This window comes from Hypanus sabinus, chromosome 10 (genome assembly GCF_030144855.1).
Source record: "Hypanus sabinus isolate sHypSab1 chromosome 10, sHypSab1.hap1, whole genome shotgun sequence".
In the NCBI taxonomy this organism is placed as follows: Eukaryota; Metazoa; Chordata; class Chondrichthyes; order Myliobatiformes; family Dasyatidae; genus Hypanus; species Hypanus sabinus.
Genome location: NC_082715.1, coordinates 129,804,262 through 129,825,660, shown reverse-complemented (window position 1 = coordinate 129,825,660; position 21,399 = coordinate 129,804,262). Strand labels below are relative to the sequence as shown.

The 21,399-nt window shown below is 38.3% G+C and overlaps 1 protein-coding gene across 1 annotated transcript in view; it reads left to right on the top strand.

The window, feature by feature from the left end:
- Nucleotides 1–21,399, top strand: part of cdc40 (cell division cycle 40 homolog (S. cerevisiae)) — a 124,944-nt gene that overhangs the window by 84,913 nt on the left and 18,632 nt on the right. Inside the window, exons 9-12 of the mRNA XM_059982946.1 lie at nucleotides 100–145; nucleotides 1,806–1,907; nucleotides 5,836–5,951; nucleotides 7,876–8,009. Coding sequence (XP_059838929.1) covers nucleotides 100–145; nucleotides 1,806–1,907; nucleotides 5,836–5,951; nucleotides 7,876–8,009 — 398 coding nt within the window. The remainder of the gene's footprint in view (nucleotides 1–99; nucleotides 146–1,805; nucleotides 1,908–5,835; nucleotides 5,952–7,875; nucleotides 8,010–21,399) is intronic.

Sequence of the window (21,399 nt, the reverse complement as noted above, 5' to 3'; positions counted from 1 at the left end):
ATATAGTGGCATATGTTTACTTTAACAATAAATATTCTTTGAACTTTGGTCTTTAAAAAATGTGACATATCCTTTACATCTTAAATGTTTTGATTGCAGCTTTGGGAAGTTTACAATGACCGCAGATGTATTCGAACATTCATTGGTAAGTAGAATTCTGTTCTGCTAGATCAGGACAAGCATCTGGGAAAGATTAGATATTCAAGTACATTGGCTATCAGATACGAGCAGGCAATCTTAGATCATTTCTAAGATTTAAAATTTTTTTTGATTATTTCTGTCTTATTTTCATTAATAATTATAAATCACGGTAGTGGTATTCCTCAACCTGATCATTTTCTCAACTAACTTCAAAATTGTTGACTTGTATATTCTTTACTGTGAGTGTGCGCGTGTGTGGAGGTTATCACCTCTGTCTGTAAGATCATAGGTTCTCGTCTTCACGTTCACTTGACACCTTGTGTGTTTGTTTATTATAATTAGTTTAAGTATTATATTTGAAAAGTACATTAATATTTTTAAATAGGATTTTACACAATCAGCTCCCATATTTGTACACCTTATGCATTGCTGTTAAAGTGAATGATATCCTTAGTGTGTGAATTTCTTTTGAAAATTAGAGATTATGATTTGTTTTTCATCACATCGTGGGAGTTGGCATTCAGTTATTTCAAGTTAAATGTGCATTATATTTGGTCAAACATAATTTTTATGATGTAATCTAACAATAAAAATATAAATGGCCCTGATTTTTTAGTAGTAACAATGGGCAAGTAGCAGCATTTGGAATAATCACTCTATGAATGTGATAGTGTTTCAGGATTTCACAAATACACAGTTTATGAAATTGTGCTGTCTGGATTTAGAACATCACCACAGACTCCATTGTTTTCCACCTTCTCCACTGTAATCAAGCAAAATAAATATAAATAAACAAAAATCCGGGTCGCTGAAGAAGCTTTATGCTAACCGGGATGTCTCTGTGCTGCACCTAAATAGGAGAAATGTAACTGAAAATTAATTAAGTTTAATAATATTAATAGAGTTTCGTAAGTCAATTTTTAAAAAATTAGCATATGATGACACTCAACCAGATTAATGGATCATTTTGGTCATGGACTCATACAAAACAGAAATAGACACTTTGCCTTTTTTTTGTTATATGGATTTGTTTTACTCCATAACGTACAGTTTTTGTCCATTATTTTATTCCCAAAATTTAATTTACCTTTTATATGTATATTTATTAGTCTCTACACAAGTTTAGATTACTTTTATATCAAAACCTTTCTAAGTGGTAATGAAAAATATTGAAATAAACCATCAGAAGCATTATTTGGCAGGGATTAAGGAAATCTAGCTAGATTCAATATAATACATACAGGTTAAAGGTATGTTTTGAACAATAAATGATGTATTAAACTTCTGAAATAATTTCACAGAGCAAACTTACCTTAAAACTCTTGCAACACATACATACCATGTACTGTTTTGTAATACAGCTGAATCTCATCACTACTAAAACTGAAATTATCCCTGCCTTGATAACCTGCCCTTTTACTGTCAGTTTTCTTTTGTAATTTCCTTATTATTGTTCCATGTATTTTATCCTCAGATTTCTTAGGGCTGATGGTGTGCTACACTATAGATGACTGGTGGTAGGTGTCTTATTATGGCAGAAGCTTGTTTTGTACATTGAAGTTTAGGTAGAGTAAAGCTCCAGTATAAATGAAGCCAAGAAGCATTTATAAGCTATCATATGATTGGTGTTCATAAACTTTCTTCCTCATTATCTCTGTCTTAAGGTCATAGTAAAGCTGTGCGAGATATCTGTTTCAATAATGATGGCAAGCAGTTCCTCAGTGCTGCTTATGACCGCTACCTTAAACTCTGGGATTCCGAGACAGGTGCGTAAAAAAAAAAATGTAGCAATTAATAATCTCAAATAGCTCATAAACTATCCCATTTCATATAATTCCTATTTTAACATAGTAAATGCCAATAACTTAAAGTTCTTTATGCTGTCTTCGTAAATTAATTTAACATGTCCTAATATCACATATTTAACATGCCCTAATGTCACTTGATTGTGACTTGATAGTTTGTTGATTTGAATGTAGATGTAAAATCTATTGTTATAACTAATTTTCTTTTCCTCGACTTTCCAAAATCTTTATCTTTCCATTACTGCCTTCGTTTGGAAAGTTTATCATTTTTATGATTTTTGAATTCTCTCTGCTTATAAAATAGTCTACACTTTTATTCCTTCTACCAAATTGCATGACCATACACTTCCCTACACTGTATTCCATCTACCACTTCTTTGCCCATTCTCCCAATCTGTCTAAGTCCTTCTGCAGACACCCTGCTTTCTCAACACGGCATGCCCCTCCACCTATCTTCGTATTGTGCACAAACTTGACCACAACCCACTAATTCCATCATCTAAATCACTGACGTATAATGTAAAGAGACCATGCGGTACACCAGTAATCACCAGAAAAGGCCCCCTTTATTCCCACTCTTTGTCCCCTTAATGAAGCTGTACTGATTTTAGCCTATTTTATCATGTGCCTTCAAGTACTTCAAAACCTCATACTTAATAATGAACTCCAACATCTTCCAAACCACTGAAGTCAGACTAACTGGCCTATAATTTCCTATCTTCTGCCTCCCTCCCTTCTTAAAGAGTGGAGTGTCATGTGCAATTTTCCAGTCCTCCTGAGTCATTCCAGAATCTAGTGATTCTTAAAGGATCAAAACTGAAAGGTTCATTTATTATCGAAGATTACAACTCTGATGTTCTTCTTATCCAGATAGCCACGAAACCAAAAAAGAAAAGAAGAGCACCATAATCATCAAACTATAAATCCTCCCCCTCCCACACAAAGAAACAAACAAAATAGAACAGGCACATCTACCCCAAAACCCCCTCCCTCACACAAGAAAAACAAGAAAGATCTGGTGAAAAACACAGAATATAAAAAATCTATAAGACTGTGTTTAAAAAAAAAATTTGCTTTTGTCCATAATCCAAGACCATGACCATATCCATATCCAAAATGCAGAAAACCGGGTAACATTCTTCAGGCACAACAGCAGGCCACACAGTCTCCCCTCTCCAGCAACAGAACAATTCCACTAGCGATTGAAAGGCAGGCCCCAGGTGTTCATCCTCAGCATTTGCCTCAATATTTCAATCTCCCTCATTGCTTTAATCGGACAATGGAAGCTTTAAGCTGCTTTAATCATTACTAATGCCTACACAATCTTTTCAGCGACCTCTTGGAACCCTGGGGTGTAGCCACACCTGCTCCAGGTGACTTATTGACCTTCAGACTTTTCAGCTTCACAGCAGTTTGTCTGTCATTTCTTTGTCCCCATTACTACACGTGTACTGTCATTTTCCAGCTGTCCAATATCCACTCTAGCCTCTCTTACTCTTTATATATCTGAAAGTCTTTTGGTATCCTCTTTTATTTTATTGACAATCTTTCCTTCATATTTCATCTTTTCCCTCTTTATGGCTATTTTAGTTACCTTCTGTTGGTTTTTAAAAGCTTCCCAATCCTCTAACTTCCCACTAATTTTGTTATATTATGCACCCTCTTTTATGCCTTTATGCTGTCTCTGACTGCCATGGTTGCTTCAACTTTGGTACTCTTCATCTTTGGGACGTATTTATCCTGCACCTCCCAAATTGCCCCCAGAAGCCCTACACATTGCTGTTCTGCCATCAACTCTGATAGTGCCTCCTTCCAATCAACTTAGGCCAGCTCCTCTCTCATGCCTCTGTAATTCCCCTTTTTCCATTGTAATAATGATACATCTGACTTTATCTTCTTTCTCTCAAACTGAGGGGTGAATTCTATCATTTTATGATCACAGTCTCCTAAGGATTCTTTTTCCTTAAGCTGCCAATTTAAATTTGGTTCATACTACAACATCCAATCCAGAATAGCCTTTCCCTAGTGGGTTCAACCACAAGATGCGCTAGAAAGCTGTCTTGCAGGCATTCCCTCTTGGGATCCAGCATCAACTTTATTTTTCCAGTCTTCCTGCATATTGAACTGATTGTGGACTTCAGAAAGGGTAAAACAAAGGAACAAACACCAATCTTCATAGAAGGATCAGAAGTGGAAAGAATAAACAATTTCAAGTTCCTAGGTGTCATTATCTCTGAGGATCTATCCTAGGTCCATCATATCAATGCAGCTACAAAGAAGGCACATTTATATTTCTTTAGGAGTTTGAAAAGATTTGGTATGTCACCAAAGACACTGGCAAATTTTTACAGATGAACTGTGGAGATCATTCTAACAGGCTGCATTAACTTATGGTATGGGGGACAACGGGGTCCACTGCACGGGATAGAAATAAGCTGCAGAGAATAGTAAACTTAGCACCATCATGGGCACTTGCCTCCGTAGTATCCAGGATATCTTCAAGGAGCGATGCCTTGAACCCACAAAGGTGGCATCTATCATTAAGGACCCCCATCACCCAGGACGTGCCTTGTTCTCATTGGTACCATCAAGAAGAAGGTAGAGAAGGCATACGTTCAATGATTCGGGAACTGCTTATTTCCCTCTGCCGTCCTCTTTCTGAGAGGACATTGAACCCATGAACATGATCTTACTAGTTTTTACTTTTATTTTTGCATTACTTAGATATATATTTAATATATATTAATTTACTATAGTTCACGGTTTTTTCCCTATTATTATTGCATTGTAGTGCTAACGCAAAGACAACAAGTTTCATGACATCTGCTGGTGGTATTAAACCTGATTCTGCTTCTAATTCTAATATTGAAATCCCCCATGACTATCATAACGTTGCCTTATTTATAAACACAAGAGATCCTAGAGACGCTGGAAATCCAAAGTAACACACACAAAACGCTGGAGGATCTCGGCAGGTCAGGCAGCATTTATGGAAATGATGAAACAGTTCACATTTGAAGCCAAGACCCTTCTTCAGGGCTGGAAAGGAAGGGGGAAGGTGCCAGGTGGGTGGGAAAGGTAAAGGGCTGGAGAGGAAGGAATCTGACAGGAGAGTGGACCATGGGAGAAAGGAAAGAAGAAGGGGTAAACACGAGGAAATCTGCAGATGCTGGAATTTCAAGCAACACACACAAAATGCTGGTGGAACACAGCAGGTCAGGCAGCATCTACAGGGAGAAGCGCTGTCGACATTTCGGGCCGAGACCCTTCGTCAGGACTCAAAGAAGGAGGGGTACCGGGAGGAGGTGATAGACAGGCGAAGAGAAGAGGCAGGGGGACAAAGTGGGGAATAGAAGAAGAAGAAAGGGGGAGGGAAAAAGAAAAAAACAGAAGGAGAAATCATTGCTGACAGATTGGAGGTTAAGCCATTCTCTGATCTTTCAAAACTATTCACTATCCAGGATCTCCCTGAAATCTGGTAATAACTATTATTTTTTTTTCTGTTGGCTGCTATTTACTAATGGCTAAATGCTATAATAACCCATTCCTCAAAAGGCAGACACTTCTGTTCTTGTAAGCTGCTTCCCTTCTCCAAGTTCACTATCATCTTCAATGTTGGATGTGTGGTAAGCTCCAAAATCTGTGCCCAGTTATACCGGAACTTTCTGTATGAATGTATCCCATCATTACATTTCTCTTGGTAATCCCCAAATTTAATCTTGTCAAATTATTTCAAAAATCATCATTCTGTGATGTGGAGGATTTTACTAATATATATGATTCTTATATGAAGAATTGTACACAAATGTCACAGAAGATATTCTTGATGTTTACTATATAATCTTATGTACATCATTGACCTTTTCATCCTTTTTATCTTTGCTATCAGGGAAATGTATTGCCAGGTTTTCTAATCGAAAGGTCCCATACTGTGTTAAGTTTAATCCTGATGAAGATAAGCAGCATCTGTTTGTGGCTGGAATGTCGGACAAGAAAATTGTCCAGGTGAGCCTGTGATCCACTGTCCCTATTTTCCATTCCAATGCATTATTGATGACTTATAATTATTGCTTCAATCCACATCCTATTTACACCATTGGAAGAAGTAGCTTGGGTTATAATTGCCTCAATATTTTATTCAGTTATGTCATGAGGACTTCCAAATTTCAAAATTGAGTGCAGTCCCAAGTGAAGTGAAATAATGCAAAAAGAGTATGGTTTAAGTATCAATGATCACTATTCCAGCTTCCTAACAATCTCTAAAGCATAACTCTCTCCCTTCTCTCCCTTCTCTCCCTTCTCTCCCTTCTCTCCCCTCTCTCCCCTCTCTCCCCTCTCTCCCCTCTCTCCCCTCTCTCCCCTCTCTCCCCTCTCTCCCCTCTCTCCCCCCTCTCCCCTCCTCTCCCCCCTCCTCATTACCCCACCCCCCCTCCCTCACCCCACTACCACCACCGGCTATGACCATGGACATACCTGCTTTCCTGAGCATGTCCAGCACTGCGCAGTGCATGAAGAAAGTGGTGCATTCACTTACACACAGTACACTGGATTATTTCAGACACAGGTCCTTGAACAAAATGGTTATTGGTGCACTGAAAATTGGCTATTTAATAGGACATTCCAGAAGGAGAAATACTGGATCACTGTGCAAGTTGAAACTCTACTTCAGCATTCTGTGGTCCAGCAACTCTCATGATCCAGTATATTTTGTATCTCCAGTACAGATCAATACTTTTCTAATTGCTAATTCTAATGAAAATCTAAAATTAACCAAGAACCGTGCAACTTTGTGGCTAATTATCCTACTGATGCATATTTTGCAATCTCAGCTGACAGTGATTCTCTGACGTGGAATTTTTGAGTTACGGACAGTTCTGTCAATCATTACCTAGCGAGGGAATGACTGCACTTGGACAGAATGGTTCACCTGCTCAGAGGAAGCTGAACAGGAGCAATTCCTGTGATCCAGAATTTAAACCTGTATTTTATTCTAACGTTAACCTTTTTCTTTTGTAGATGATAACAGTTGGATTGAAGGAATTTTCTGACGTGTTACTCATCAGTTGATTTCCCCAGTAGAAATAGCTGTAAATAAAATTCTGTTCCCTACAAATGAGTGCCAGTTTTTAGCATACTCTGTGCAACATTTAAGTAGCAAAACTTGTTTTTGTTTCTGAATAGAATTCAGGAGGTTAATGGCCTACAGCCATACTCCTCTTCACTTGAATTTGCCAGAGGAGACAGTTCTCTTAAATGGAAGATGTGTTTCAGAGTGCACACACATCAATCTTAAAGGGTCATAGTCCAAAATTAAGGGATAGGTCTCCTAGGACGGAAATAGAAACAACTTTTTTACACAGAGGATGGTAAATCTTTGAAATTCTCTGCTCCAGAGATCTGTAGAGCCATTCCCATTGGTAGTATTCAAAATAAACTTCTGGATATTCAAGGTTTGAAAGATAAGTAGTTGGACAGTAAAATGATGTTTGAGAAAGAAGATCAGGAATGATTGCACTGTTCTGGCAGGCTTAAAGGAACAATTGTCTATTGTTCTTGTTTTTTATGTTCTTTTATTACATTATTGAAGGAACAGGTCATATGTTTGGATCCAGTAACCTGACAAATATATTTTTATAAGCTTACATCATTCTCAGTTCAGCAAAATGTACTCCTTGTTGAAAAGTGGAAAAAGGATAAAAAAAAGATTTATCTAAAGTAATTAAATATGAAGTTATTTATACTAGGAGATAATCTAGTTACCAGAGAACTTCAATGAACCCAAGAACATCTGTGTAGAAAAACACATGAATAAATATTTAATTCTTTAAAAATATTTGTAATTGAGTGGAAACATTTGCATTAACTTAAAAAAAACGTCTTTTTCACTCTTAAAATAGTCAATGTAAAGAATTGAGTTTTCTTTTTCTAGTGGGACATTCGATCTGAAGAGATTGTGCAGGAGTATGACAGGCATCTGGGAGCTGTTAACACAATCACATTTGTGGATGAAAACAGGCGATTTGTGAGTACATCTGATGACAAGAGCCTTCGAGTATGGGAATGGTAAGTTTCTTTAATGCTGTGAAGGAGAGAGTTGACATTCATTTTCTGTCATTGCATGTATGGGTGTGAGAGAGAAAGTCCTGACAGAAATAATATTCCAAGAAACAATATCCATTTCCATTGTGGAATTCACTTCACTTGATGCTCCATTAGACTATGCTCTAATCTATGTAAATACTGGAGTTATTTTTACCAAAGTGTCAAATGTCCTTATATATTTATAACATCATTTCTGTTCCAAAAGTTTACTGGCTTTTTGTGGCAAATATTCTCCTGAGGCTGAATAAAATTTTCTTTATATACCTAGAAGCAGCTTGAATAATTAGCAGTTGGAATTGGTCATGAATACTGAATAGAATGGTGAACGGGTAAAACAGTCTAATGGTGTTGAACAGGAGTTTAGTTTTATAAGTTTTCTTCAAAATTACTATTATAAAAATTCTGATTTGCCAATGTCATGGCTATTTATCAGATTATTTGTAAGTGTGGTAGCGTGTCGCCGATAAAAGTAAAATTCACATCAATCTTCTAGTTATTGTTCTGCATCAGGCCATAAATAGAAAATAAATTGAAACATTGCAGAAAATAAATGCAGTAGATGAATCCGGATTCTGATGATAAAAGTAACATCAAATGTGAACTGCCTTCTCTATTTTTGCCTTTAATTTTATCTTTTTAATTTTTCTTGACTGATTTTACTTATGGCGTATGCTGATGCTTGAGCACCTTGTCCCTTCCTGCTCAATTCTGGCTGCTATTGCCCTCCTTAATACTCCCTCATTTAAACTTCAAATTTCTTTTTCCTTCCTGATTCCAGCCTCAGTCTCTCCCTCGGCATGTTTTTCAGAAAGGACTCTAAAATCTCATCAACACCTAACTTCCTGCAGTTGTAGAATCTTAGAGCTTCAAAGTGTATCATAAACCAGGTATAAAACTAATACACATAAAATGCTGGAGGAACTCAGCAGGTCAGGCAGCATCTATGGAAATTAATAAACCGTCAACATTTCAGGCTAAGACCCATCTTCAGGACTGGGAGGGGAGGGGAGGGGAAGGAGGATTAGCGGTAAGCCAGGTAGGCGGGAAAGGTAAGAGGTTGGAGAATAAGGCATCTGATAAGAGAGGAGAATGGATGATGGGAGAAAGGGAATAAGGAGGGGCATCGGGGAAAGTGATAGGCAGGTGAGGAGAAGGGGTAAGTGGGGAAATACAAAAAGAAGGAAGGAAGAGGGGAAAAATAATAGAAGGAGAAATCAATATATTCCATCATGTTGGAGGCTACCTAGACGAAATATGAGGTGTCGTTCCTCCACCCTGAGAGAGGCCTTATCGATGCAAAAAAGGTAGCCGTGGACTGACATTTCGGAATGGGAATGGGGGTAGGAAATGGTTGGGCTCTCGGTGTTCCACTTTTAGCAGACGGCGTGGACATGCTTGGCAAAGCGGTCCCCCAGTTCATGATGGGCCTCACCAATGTAGAGGAGGCCATATCGGCAGCACGGTTACAATAGATTACACCATCAGATTTGCAGGTGAAGTGTTGCCTTGCCTGGAAGAACTGTTTGGGCCTTGTGTGGAGGTGAGGGAGGAGGTGAACAGGCAGATGTAGTATTTCTGTGGTTTGTAGGGATATGCGCATGGTGGAAGTTTGGTGGGGAGGGACAAATGGACAAGGGGATCATGGAGGGAGTGATCCTTAGGAAAAGCAGAGAGTGGGGAGGGTAAATTTATGTTTGGTAGTAGGAACCTGTTGAAGATGGCGGAAGTTGCGGAGAATGATGTGTTGGATGCTGGGACTCATGGAATGGTAGGTGAGGACAAGAGGAACCTTATCCCTGTTAAAGCAGTGGTAATATGGTGTGAACCCAATATACATGGAAATCTTTTTTTTTGTATTACCTCATTTTATCTACTTTATCTACGTTCTCACTCAAATTTAACTGGACCCAGCCAGCTGAACCAGAAGAACAATCAGTAATTACTTATTAAGTCATAGACTACTCAACTCATTGGGTCCTTTCAGTGCCATTCCTCTCCTGACCCAGCAACCTGTCCTCCCTCACATACCCATTAGCTCTTCTTCGACTCTGCTAACCACTTATCGATATAATTTACTATTGTAACTTAATAAAAGGGTAGTTTATTCTCTAAATGGAGAGAAAATTCAAAAATCTGAGGCACAAAGGGACTTGGGAGTCCTTGTACAGGATTCCGGAAAGGTTAATTTGCTGGTAGAGTCAGTGGTGAGGAAGGCAAATGCAGTGTTAGCATTCATTTCTAGAGGACTAGAATACAAAAGAAAGGATGTAATGTTGAGGCTTTATAAAGAACTGGAGCATTGTGAGCAGTTTTGGGCCCCCTATCTTAGAAAGGATGTGCTTGGCACTGGAGAGGATTGAAAGGAGTTTCACGAAAGTGATTCCAGGATTGAATGGCTTGTCACATGAAGATCGTTAGATGCCTCTGGACTTGTGTACACTCAAATTCAGAAGAATGAGGGCTGACTTAATTGAAAACTATCAAATGTTGAAAGGCCTTGATAGAGTGGGTGTGGAGAGAATGATTCCTAAGGTGGGAGAGTCTAGGACCAGAGGACATATCCTCAGAATAGAGGGGTGTCTTTTTAGAACGGAGATGAGAGCGAATTTGTTTAGCCAGATTGTGTTGAATCTGTGGAATTCGTTGCCACAGGTGACTGCTGAGGCCAAGTCTTTACATATATTTAAGGCAGAGATTGATAGATTTGATCAGGGCATGAAGAGATTTGGGGAGAGGGCAGGAGATTGGAGCTCTGAGGGAAAATGGATCAGCCATTATTAAATGGCAGAGCAACACCAATGGGCCAACTGGTCTAATTCTGCTCCTATATCTTATGGTCTTAACCTGCCAACATATCTTTGACATGCATCATGAAACCAGAGTATAGAACATAAGGACAGTACTGCTCAGGAATAGGTGTTTCAACCCTTGGTATTTGTGCTGACTATAATGTCAAATTAAACTAATCCCTTCCTTTTGTACATCATCCATATCCCTCAATTCCCTGCATGTTCACATGCCTGCAGAAGTGCCTCTTAAACCCTGCAATCATGTCTGTTTGCACCACTACCCTGTCAACATGTCCAAGGCATCTATCACTCTGTTTTGTAAAAAAAAATGCCAATGCATCTATTTAATCTTTTCTCCTCTCATCATAAAGACCCTATCATTCATTAACAGTATGCCTTCCCTTTACATTTGACTTCTCTAAGTGCAGCAGTTACACTTGCCCAGATTAAACTCCATCTGCCATTTCTCCACCCATGTCTACAACCAATATCTAATGCTATATCCTTTAGTAAACTTTATTCACAGCTGTACCAATTTTTGTATCATTGGCAAACTTACTAATCAACTAGTCTACAAGTTCATCCAAGTAACTTATATGTATCACAAACAACAAGGATACCACCACTGATACCTTCAAAACACCACTGGTCACAGACCTCCAGTTAGAATAATACCCCTTCACCATCACTGTCTAATTTCTATGGCCAAGCTCATTTTTAATCAAATCTGTAGAACCCATGCATCTTAATCATCTGGATCATATGGGAGATCTTGTTAAATGCCTTACAAAAGTGCATGAAGACAACATCCACTGCCATACCCTCATCAATCATCTACATCACCTCAAAAAAAAACTCATCAAAACTTACCTGTTGGAAACCCATTTAATCACAGGGAGAATGTGCAAACTACAGATTGGCAGCACTTGAACTCAGAATCAAACCCAAGTGACCATAGATTCCACTGCTGCCATAATGAGATTAGAAGTCTGATTTCTGAATTGTTATCCTTAAACTACAGGTTGCACCTCTGGCTGTTTAACCACCGCATTGCCACCATAAATATTAGATCTAAGTTTTTTTTTCAATAGATGCAACAGATGACCAGAACTTCAATTAGTTAACCTTTTCATCATTGATTACTTTTGGAAAAAAAGCACTGCTTAATTTAAGGAAGGGGTGAACCAAGTTTCAACATGATGTGCCATTCAATCAAATAGCATATTGTTCAGAACACTGTCCATTTATGAGGTACTGAAGAGACATTGGCACCAGAAAATTGCAGTTTTGTGGGAAGAATCATGTCTTCCATTTCTATCAAGAACGATTCCAATTAACTTTTGAAAATACTTAAGTTTTTTTTAGTTTTATTAGTTTCATTTTTTTAAAATTGTTTGTCTTCCTTTAATGTCAATATTAAGTGATATGGGAGGGCAGATAAATAGAAAAGAGATGCAGGAAGATTGTTTCCGATGTTGGGGAACTTCCTCTTAAATATAGCCAATGAACCGGCCTCAACTGTTTCCTGTGGCAGAGAATTCCACAGATTCACCACTCTCTGTATGAAGAAGTTTTTCCTCATCTCGGTCCTAAAAGGCTTCCCCTTTATCCTTAAACTGTGACCCCTCGTTCTGGACTTCCCCAACATCGGAAACAATCTTCCTGCATCTAGCCTGTCCAATCCCTTTAGAATTTTATATATTTCAATAAGATTCCCCATCAATCTTCTAAATTCCTGTGAGTATAAGCCTAGTAGATCCAGTCTTTCTTCATAAGAAAGTCCTGCCATCCCAGGAATCAATCTGGTTAGTAATCAATTTGAACTGATTAGTTCTGTTTTATAGAATTACTATAATCAGAATTAATGGAAAATTGACATTTATAGTGGGGAAAAATCTTTCATTTTACTTTTATGTGTTTAGTTAATGAATATGTTTGTGGAAAATAACTTTCATTAATTAAATGTTATGCAAAACAATTTGAATGCTTCCCTGAGGCTCCCAAATTTCACAACTACTGTTCCATTGTTTTTTCAAGTATTTGGGATAGAGTTTGGAGGACATCTTTCCAGTATTTTTCCAAACTAGGGCATGTCCAGTACATATGGATAAGGGAAACCTCACCCCTTTTGCACTTGTCACAACAGGGATTAACATCTGGCTAAGTGCGAGATAATTTAGCCTGGGGAATATTCTGTCAGGCCCAGGGACTTATCCATCCTAATGTATTTTAACAACTCCAAAACCTCCTCTCCCTTAATATCAACATGCTTCAGAACATCAACCTCACTCATATTGTCCTCACCGTCATTGAGGACCTCTCTCACTTCCACAGCCTCCAGGCACATCTTCCCATCTTTATTGGTCCTATCTTCACTGCTGTCAACCTTTTGTTCTTCTCATAATTGAAAAATGCCTTGGGGTTTTCCTTTACCCTACTCGCCAAGGCCTTCTCATGCCCCCTTCTTGTTCTTCTCAGCCCCTTCTTAAGCTCCTTTCTTGCTACCCTATATTCCTCAATAGACCCATCTGATCCTTGCTTCCTAAACCTCATGTATGCTGCCTTCTTCCACCTAACTAGATTTTCCACTTCACTTGTCACCCATGGTTCTTTCACCCTACCATTCTTTATCTTCCTCACCAGGACAAATTTATCCCTAACATCCTGCTAGAGATCCCCAAACATCGACCACATGTCCATAGTACATTTCCCTGCAAAAACATCATCCCAATTCACACCTGCAAGTTCTAGCCTTATAGCCTCATAATTTGCCCATCCCCAATTAAAAATGTTCCTGTCCTCTTTGATTCTATCCTTTTCCATGATAATGCTAAAGGCCAGGGAGCGGTGATCACTGTCCCCCAGATGCTCACCCACTGACAGATCTGTGACTTGACCCAGTTCGTTACCTAATACTAGATATAGTATGGCATTCCCCCTAGTCAGCCTGTCAACATACTGTGACAGGAATCCATCGTGGACACACTTAACAAATTCTGCCCCATCTAAACGATTGGAACTAATCAAGTGCCAATCAATATTAGGGAAGTTAAAGTCCCCCATGATAACAACCCTGTTATTTTTGCACCTTTTCAAAATCTGCTTCCCAACCTAATCCTCGGTATCTCTGCTGCTACCTGGGGGCCTACATATAAACTTTTTAACACATAGAAACAAAAACAATGCATATAAGTGTCATGTTTTCACGTTGGTTTGAAAAAAAATTACTACTTACACCTGAATTGGATCTGTCACGTTACTGTGTTGCCTTACATTATGCAATGCAGACTACTTCCTTGTCTATTTGACCTCCACGGTCTCTTCCTGGCTCACCAAAGCGGTGTTAACAAGTTATTACAGTTACTTGGAGTAACTAGTTTTAGCATTTTGTGTGCCTGTTTGGCTTCATTGATGGTTGATATGAGTCAGAAAGCTGTAGATTAAAGGCTCCACCCTAAGAGTTTTATTAAAAGTCTAAACAGACAGATGGGAGTACTGCACTTTTGGAAATATTTTTTTGTGGATAAGATAATAAAGCATTTTGCTATTTGTCAAAGATTCCGTGGCTCTATTCAAAACATCAGGAAGTTTTACATGTCTTCCCCATGAAGCTAACACTACTAAAGAAGTCAGTTCCTTTAGTTACTGTTTGTTGGACTGTTTGACTCAAAATTAACTACATATTTATCTCTAGTGATTGTACTTCAAAAGTAACTGTGACTTTGAAGTGCTTATTATTTCACTACAGACATGGAAGGTGCCATATGAATACAACCTTGTTGTTTCATTATAGGAAGCAATTCTTCATGGCTAAGGACCAATGCCGTGAACTAAAGTATAAGTGCAGGTTTTTAGAGTATAAGCATAATTCTCTGACTTTGTAAAATCCAAAATCTCAATGATCGTCACTGATTACTTGTTGATCACACTTTTAACTTCCATTCAAACTTTTTTGGTGTCATAATTTTTAAATGAAAAAGCCTGGGAATTCCTGATGTTTTCTCAGGATGGGGAAATTTGATTTTTGGTTGTGGTTTGGAGCAGCTGTTAAAACTGAAGTTCTGGAATATGTCCAGGTATTGTGGAACATGTCTGTGCGTAGGTCACACACTTACATGGATGCCTCAGTTTGTCTGTCCATTCTGTTACCGATCTTCATGTGGAAATGCCAAAAACCTGCCTTCTAGGATTTGCCGAAAACTGTGCTGGGAAATTGCCACTTGGGTCCTTTGCCAGGCCAGATCTGGTACAGGATTCCAGTCCCCATTGATTTCAGTAGAGATTATAGAGCATAATTTAGTTTAATAGTGTAATGTTCTTAGGGAAGGAATCCAGATTTCTATTCTTGACAGCTGAAGGCATGAACACTAGTAGTGGTGCAGTTAAAATTGAAGATGCACAAGACACTAGAACTAGAAGAGTGTGGAAATCTTAAAGACTTAGTGAGCTTGAGGATGTGTCCACTTTATGGAAGCCACTAACTGAACCAAAAATGTGATCCTAAGTGACATTTTATCTTCCATTGGGAGCTTGCCTTGCATCTATTTCAGTCTTTCTTCTGCAATGTTTCTAGCTTTACACGAAATGTATAGGAGACCTTGAATTAGATTGGAATCATAGAAAACTACAGCACAGAAACTGTAGATTCTTTGGCCCATCTAGTCCATGCTGAACCATCTAAACTACCTAGTTCCATCGACCTGTACCTGGACTATAGCCCTCCATATCCCTCCCAAAGCTATCCAAACTTCTCTTAAATGTTGAAATCGAAATCACATCCACTACTTGTGCTGGCAGCTTGTTCCACACTCTCACCACCTTCTGAATGAAGAAGTTTCCTGTCATATTCCCTTTATATGTTTCACCTGTCACCCTTAACTCATGACCTCTAGTTGTAGTCTCTGCCAACCTCAGTGGTAAAAGGCTGCTTGCACTTACCCTATCTATACCACTCATAATTTTGTATACCTCTATCAAATTTCCTCTCAATCTTCTCTATTCTCAGGAATAAAATTCTAACCTATTCAATCTGTCCTTGTAACTCAGATCCTCCAGACCTGCCAACATTCATGTAAATATTCTCTGTACTCTTTCAATCTTATTTACATCTTTCCTGTAGGTAGGTGACCAAAACTGCACACAATATTCCAAATTAGGCCTCATCGTTGTCTCATTCAATTTCAACATAACATCCCAACCCCAATGTACTCAATACATTGCTTTATGAAGGCCAATGTACCAAAAATTTCCTTTACAAGCCTACCTACCTGTGCCGCCACTTTCAATGAATTATGGACCTGTATTCCCAGATCCCTTTGTTCTACCACACTCCTCAGTGCCCTCCCATTCACCGAGTAAGACCTACTTCGTTGGTCTTACTGAAATGCAGTACCTCGCACTTGTCTGCATTAAATTCCATCTGTCATTTTTCAGCCCATTTTTCCAGCTTGTCTAGATCCTGCTGCAAGCTGTGATAGTCTTCCGTGTTGTCCACCACACCCCCAATCTTGGTGTCATCGCAAAATTGCTGGTCCATTTACCACTTTATCATCAGACCATTGATATAGATCACAAGTAACAGACCCAGCACCAATCCCTGCGGTACAGCACTAGTCACAGGCCTCCAGTTAGAGACTACTACCACTCTCTGGCTTCTCCCACAAAGCCAATTTATTACATCATCTTGAATGCCAAGCAATGGAATCTTCTTCACCAACTTCCCATGTGGAACCTTGTCAAATGCCTTGCTGAAGTCCATGTAGACAATATGCGCTGCCTTGCCTTCATCAACTTTCCTGTAACTTCCTTGAAAAACTCTTGGTTTGACATGACCTACCATCCACAAAGCCACGTTGACTATCCCTAATCAGTCCTTGTCTATCCAAATACTATACCATTGATTATATACAGACAGATAGACATACTTTATTGATCCCGAGGGAAATTGGGTTTCGTTACAGCTGCACCAACCAAGAATAGTGAAGGAATATAGCAATATAAAACCATAAATAATTAAATAAAAATAAGTTAATCATGCCAAGTGGAAATAAGTCCAGGACCAGCCTATTGGCTCAGGGTGTCTGACACTCCGTGGGAGGAGTTGTAAAGTTTGATGGCCACAGGTAGGAATGACTTCCTATGATGCTCAGTGTTACATCTCAGTGGAATGAGTCTCTGGCTGAACGTACTCCTGTACCTAACCAGTGCATTATGGAGTGGATGGGAGTCATTGCCCAAGATGGCATGCAACTTGGACAGCATCCTCTTTTCAAGTGTGCTTTATTAATTCATGTTACATTCTTAAGATTATTTTTTTCCCATCCCATCTCGGATTTGATGAATCTCCCAAGTACTATTTTAAAAATACAAGGCAACAATAGAAGGATAGTGGATTTGGTGTGTTCAGACAAATTTAAGCTTGCCAAGATTTTTTTTTATATACAGCTTCTGGACAGCTGGATTGAATTGTAACCCACATAGTCAGTTCCATGTTATCCATACTTACATATAGTGTTACATATAGGAAATAGAAATATTAGATGTAAATATACAATGGGGGGGTCTTGAGTTACAAAGTGCACTGTATGAGAAGGATTTGGGTGTGCTGGTAGACTCATCACTACCAACATCTCAACAATGCACAGAAGCAATTAGTAAGGCTAATAGAACGTTGGACTATATAATGATCAGTATAGTTCAAGCCTAGGGACATTCTCCTTAAGCTGCATAATGCACTTGTGAGGCCACAGCTTGAGTGCTGTGTACAATTTTGGTTTCCATATCTTGTGAGGGTTGTGAATGTACTGGGGAGAGTTCAGAAAAGGGCGACGAGACTCATTCCAGGTCTGCAGGGTATAAACTATGAAGATTGAAAGAATACAATATTTTTAGCCTAAGTAGATGTAGAATGAGAGGAGACATGATAGAAGTGTTCAAAATCATTAAGGGCACAAGTAAGGTAGATGCCAGTTGGTACTTCAGAATTAATCCATCATCAAGGACATAGGGCCATGGGTGGAGACTGGTTAAGGGGAAATTTCAGACTAACATGAAGAAGCATTTATTTACACAGCAAGTTGTGGACACGTGGAATAATCTACTTGCATGTAGTTTAGAGTAGTACCTTAGAGACTTCCAAATTTAAACTCAATGGTTATTTCAAAACACTATATGAATAGAAATTCGACAAGTTTTGTTGGGCCAAATGGCCTGCTCTTGTCAAAAATGTCCTAACGTTCTAAATCCCAGGAACAAATTTGAGTTTTACCAAGAAACAGGCATAGGTCATTTAATACTTCTAGCCTTCCAATAACTAGCAGCAGTATTTCATGTAATATAGTTCTTGACTTGCTTATCATTATATAATTTTGATGTTAATGTTCAAAAACTTATATTACCCTTGCATGTCAAATTAATTTGTACCCACGGTCAAATTAAGATTACGTCTCTTCCAGTAGGAACATATTCTACTCTGCATGGCAACCCTGAAATCAGTGACTCCCGATATAAGCCATTGCTTATTTTATTGGTAATATTGTATTAATAATAATATAGGTAATAACCACATTGATAATATAATAATATTTCTAGAACACTTTTTATGCGCATCATGTAGTTTAAAGTTCTTTATGATGGGATAAAGTGCAAACATGAAAATAAAAGACAAAATAATGTTAGTTAAAAGCAAGATTAAATAAATGGGTTTTGAGCTGGTGTTTATAAGTATCATTTGAGTCTGCATCCTTTATAGTTTTAGGTATTAAGTTCAACAGTTTAGGAGTGTAGTTCAAAAAAGCTGACTCACCGATTTTCTGTACCTCTTGTGGCTCTGAGGCCAGCTAAAAGTAGTTCAGTTTTAGCTTCATTTAGTTTTAGGGATTATTGCTCATCCATTTGTGTATTCCAACCATACCAGAAGTCAGAGAAGATGGGGGTGTTATTGGTGTCAGGATCATCTGAGATGTACAAACTGCACAATTGTATGTTATCTGTATAACTTTGGAAATCTAGATGAGTACTTGAATCGTCAATGCATAGAAAGCTATGAGATTCAAACAGATGGGTACTTAATAGAGCATATGGACAGTGAAGAGGGCAAGGGCTGTTTCTGTACTCCTTTACTACTTGCATTAATAAACTGGTTCGTGTTTGTGCAAGACGTGAAATTAAAATTAAAAAATGCCTTAAGAGGGTCTTCAACATGAAATGTTAACTCTGTTTCTAATTCCACAGACTACCTGACCTGCTGAGTGTTTTCAGCTTTTTCTGTTTTTATTTCAGATTTTTGTTGTCTGCGGGTTTTTAATTTACATGTTTGTACAGAATTTCCTGGCAAATAGTGAACTCTTTTCTTTATTGAGAACATAATCCGAAGGCTTAGGTGTTTCAAAATGATTATTTTACAATTGTCAACACTTGAAGCAAAATTGCCAAGTTATGTGTGTATAACAACATTTGGGTTTCACATTGAACAAAATTGGTAAAGTTGAACTGATGAAGTTCCCAAAGATTGGAAAGTCGTTGTTTATGAGTGTAGCAAGGACAAGCCAAGAAACTACTGCCATTCAGCCTGTCATCATTGGTGGGGATGATACTGGAACGACAGGATCTAGCAGTGTTTGAGTAGACAGGGCCTGATTAGAAGAAGTCGGCATGATTTTGTGCTTGGAAACTGATGCTTCTGTTACTCAGTACATTTAAGGCCCTGTCCTTATTTCAGAATCAGAATCAGAATTGCTTTATTGCCAGTATGTGAAGCATACCAGAATTGATTGTGGTTCTGTGCCTACGCATAAAACACAGCACAATACCATAACAGACAATGCAATAGCAACCAAAACAATAGTGCAAAGTCATGAGTGATCAACATTTAGCAAAACGGTCACGTGCAAAAATGTCAATAATCAAACTTAAATAAATGTGAACATATGAACAGACCCAATAACTATCAACAGAACAAGGAGAGCAGGAAAGGCTTTTTAATGGATGTTATTCAGAGATGTTTAGGGTTTTACACCTGACTGAGTTTTGCTGAGCAGTTGGATAGAAGCTTCAGAGGTGACATGTAGTCCTGGTGGTGATGGACTTGCAGTGTCTCCCTGATGGCGGTTTGGTGAATGGGTGACTGCTAGGTTATGTGGAGTCAGCAATAAATTTTTCAGCTCTTTTCATCACTGTGGCAATGAACAAGTCTTTTAATGTCAGTAGCTAACAGCCAGTGATTTTCTCCACTGAGTGGACTACTTGCAACCTGGTCTTGGAGAGGGAGGAGGCGACAGAAAACTAAAAGGTGGTAAAGGTGATTCAAAGATCTCAATGATGACTGAGTAAAACTCCATCAGGATACGCCCTGAGATGTTAAGTATCCAAAGCTGACTGGTTTCCAAAATGCATCACTTCATACCTATCAGAATTAAATTCCATCTGACGGTTTTCTACCTAACTTACCAAAAGAAGAAAATCAAATGCCCTCTTGCCGAGTGATTACCGCAACAGGAGTCAAGTAATATGTTACTTCGAGCTGTTTATTACTGCTGTAATGAGAACATGATTTAGGTCAAGATATTTTAAATGACAGAAATGTGGGAAAATATTACTGTACTTGAGATGTGTTACATAAAATGTAGCGATAGGTTAAATTAGTATTCGTACTAAGAATAGTTTGTTTTTCAAGAATGTTTCAGAATCTTTCTGCACAAGCTGCAGAATCCTAAGTAATGACTATTGTGCCAAGCTAAAGGAAACCAGATGGTTGAGCAGAAAATCATGGGCAGCTCTGAAATACTTGGTGGAAAAAAAATTCACAATATGGTGCTATGATTCTATATCATCTCCTATATTATAATGAGAGAATACATCTTTTTGAATTATATTCTGAATCTATCTAGTTGGAGAATTGTTTTTTTAAACTGTTTTGCAATTCCATTTTTCATACATCTGCTCCTCTTGCTGTTTGTACCTGCTGTGAATCAGATTCAAAGAAATATTTCCTTTTAATGAAATATCCACTAGTCTATGCATTTTAATAAAAGGCACGCAAACACTGCCCTAAGCTAACATGCATTACCTTGTTTCTAACTCATTGGTCAGTAATTGAGACTATTCATAGAGCTCAAAGCCACAGCCAATCATAGTGGCAAATTTCACATCTGATTATTGCTGTAGTGACTCAAAATGCCCTTTTGCTGATCAGCCATCCAAATGATTATGATTTTTTTTGTTGTTCCATAGAGCGTGGAGTTTTATTTTTCTCTTTTTATCAGAAATGTATAAAGTAATTCAGTTCAATATGACCTCAGGGAGTGAAATTTCACTTGGAAGTTAAATTATTTTGCCCTTGTTACAATGTATTCACAAACACATTTTCTGGAAGGTCTAGTATGTACCGTATGTTAAAACTAGCATGGTGTAGTTAATCCAAAGGTCCATGGAGATGACCTAATGGAATACACGTTACAGTGAGAATTGGGCTCACAAAGGAAGCCAACCTGAAGCCCAGTTTCACAGATCTTGACGGATAACAAGCAGATCTTTTATGTTACATGTGGAGACCCAAGCTATAC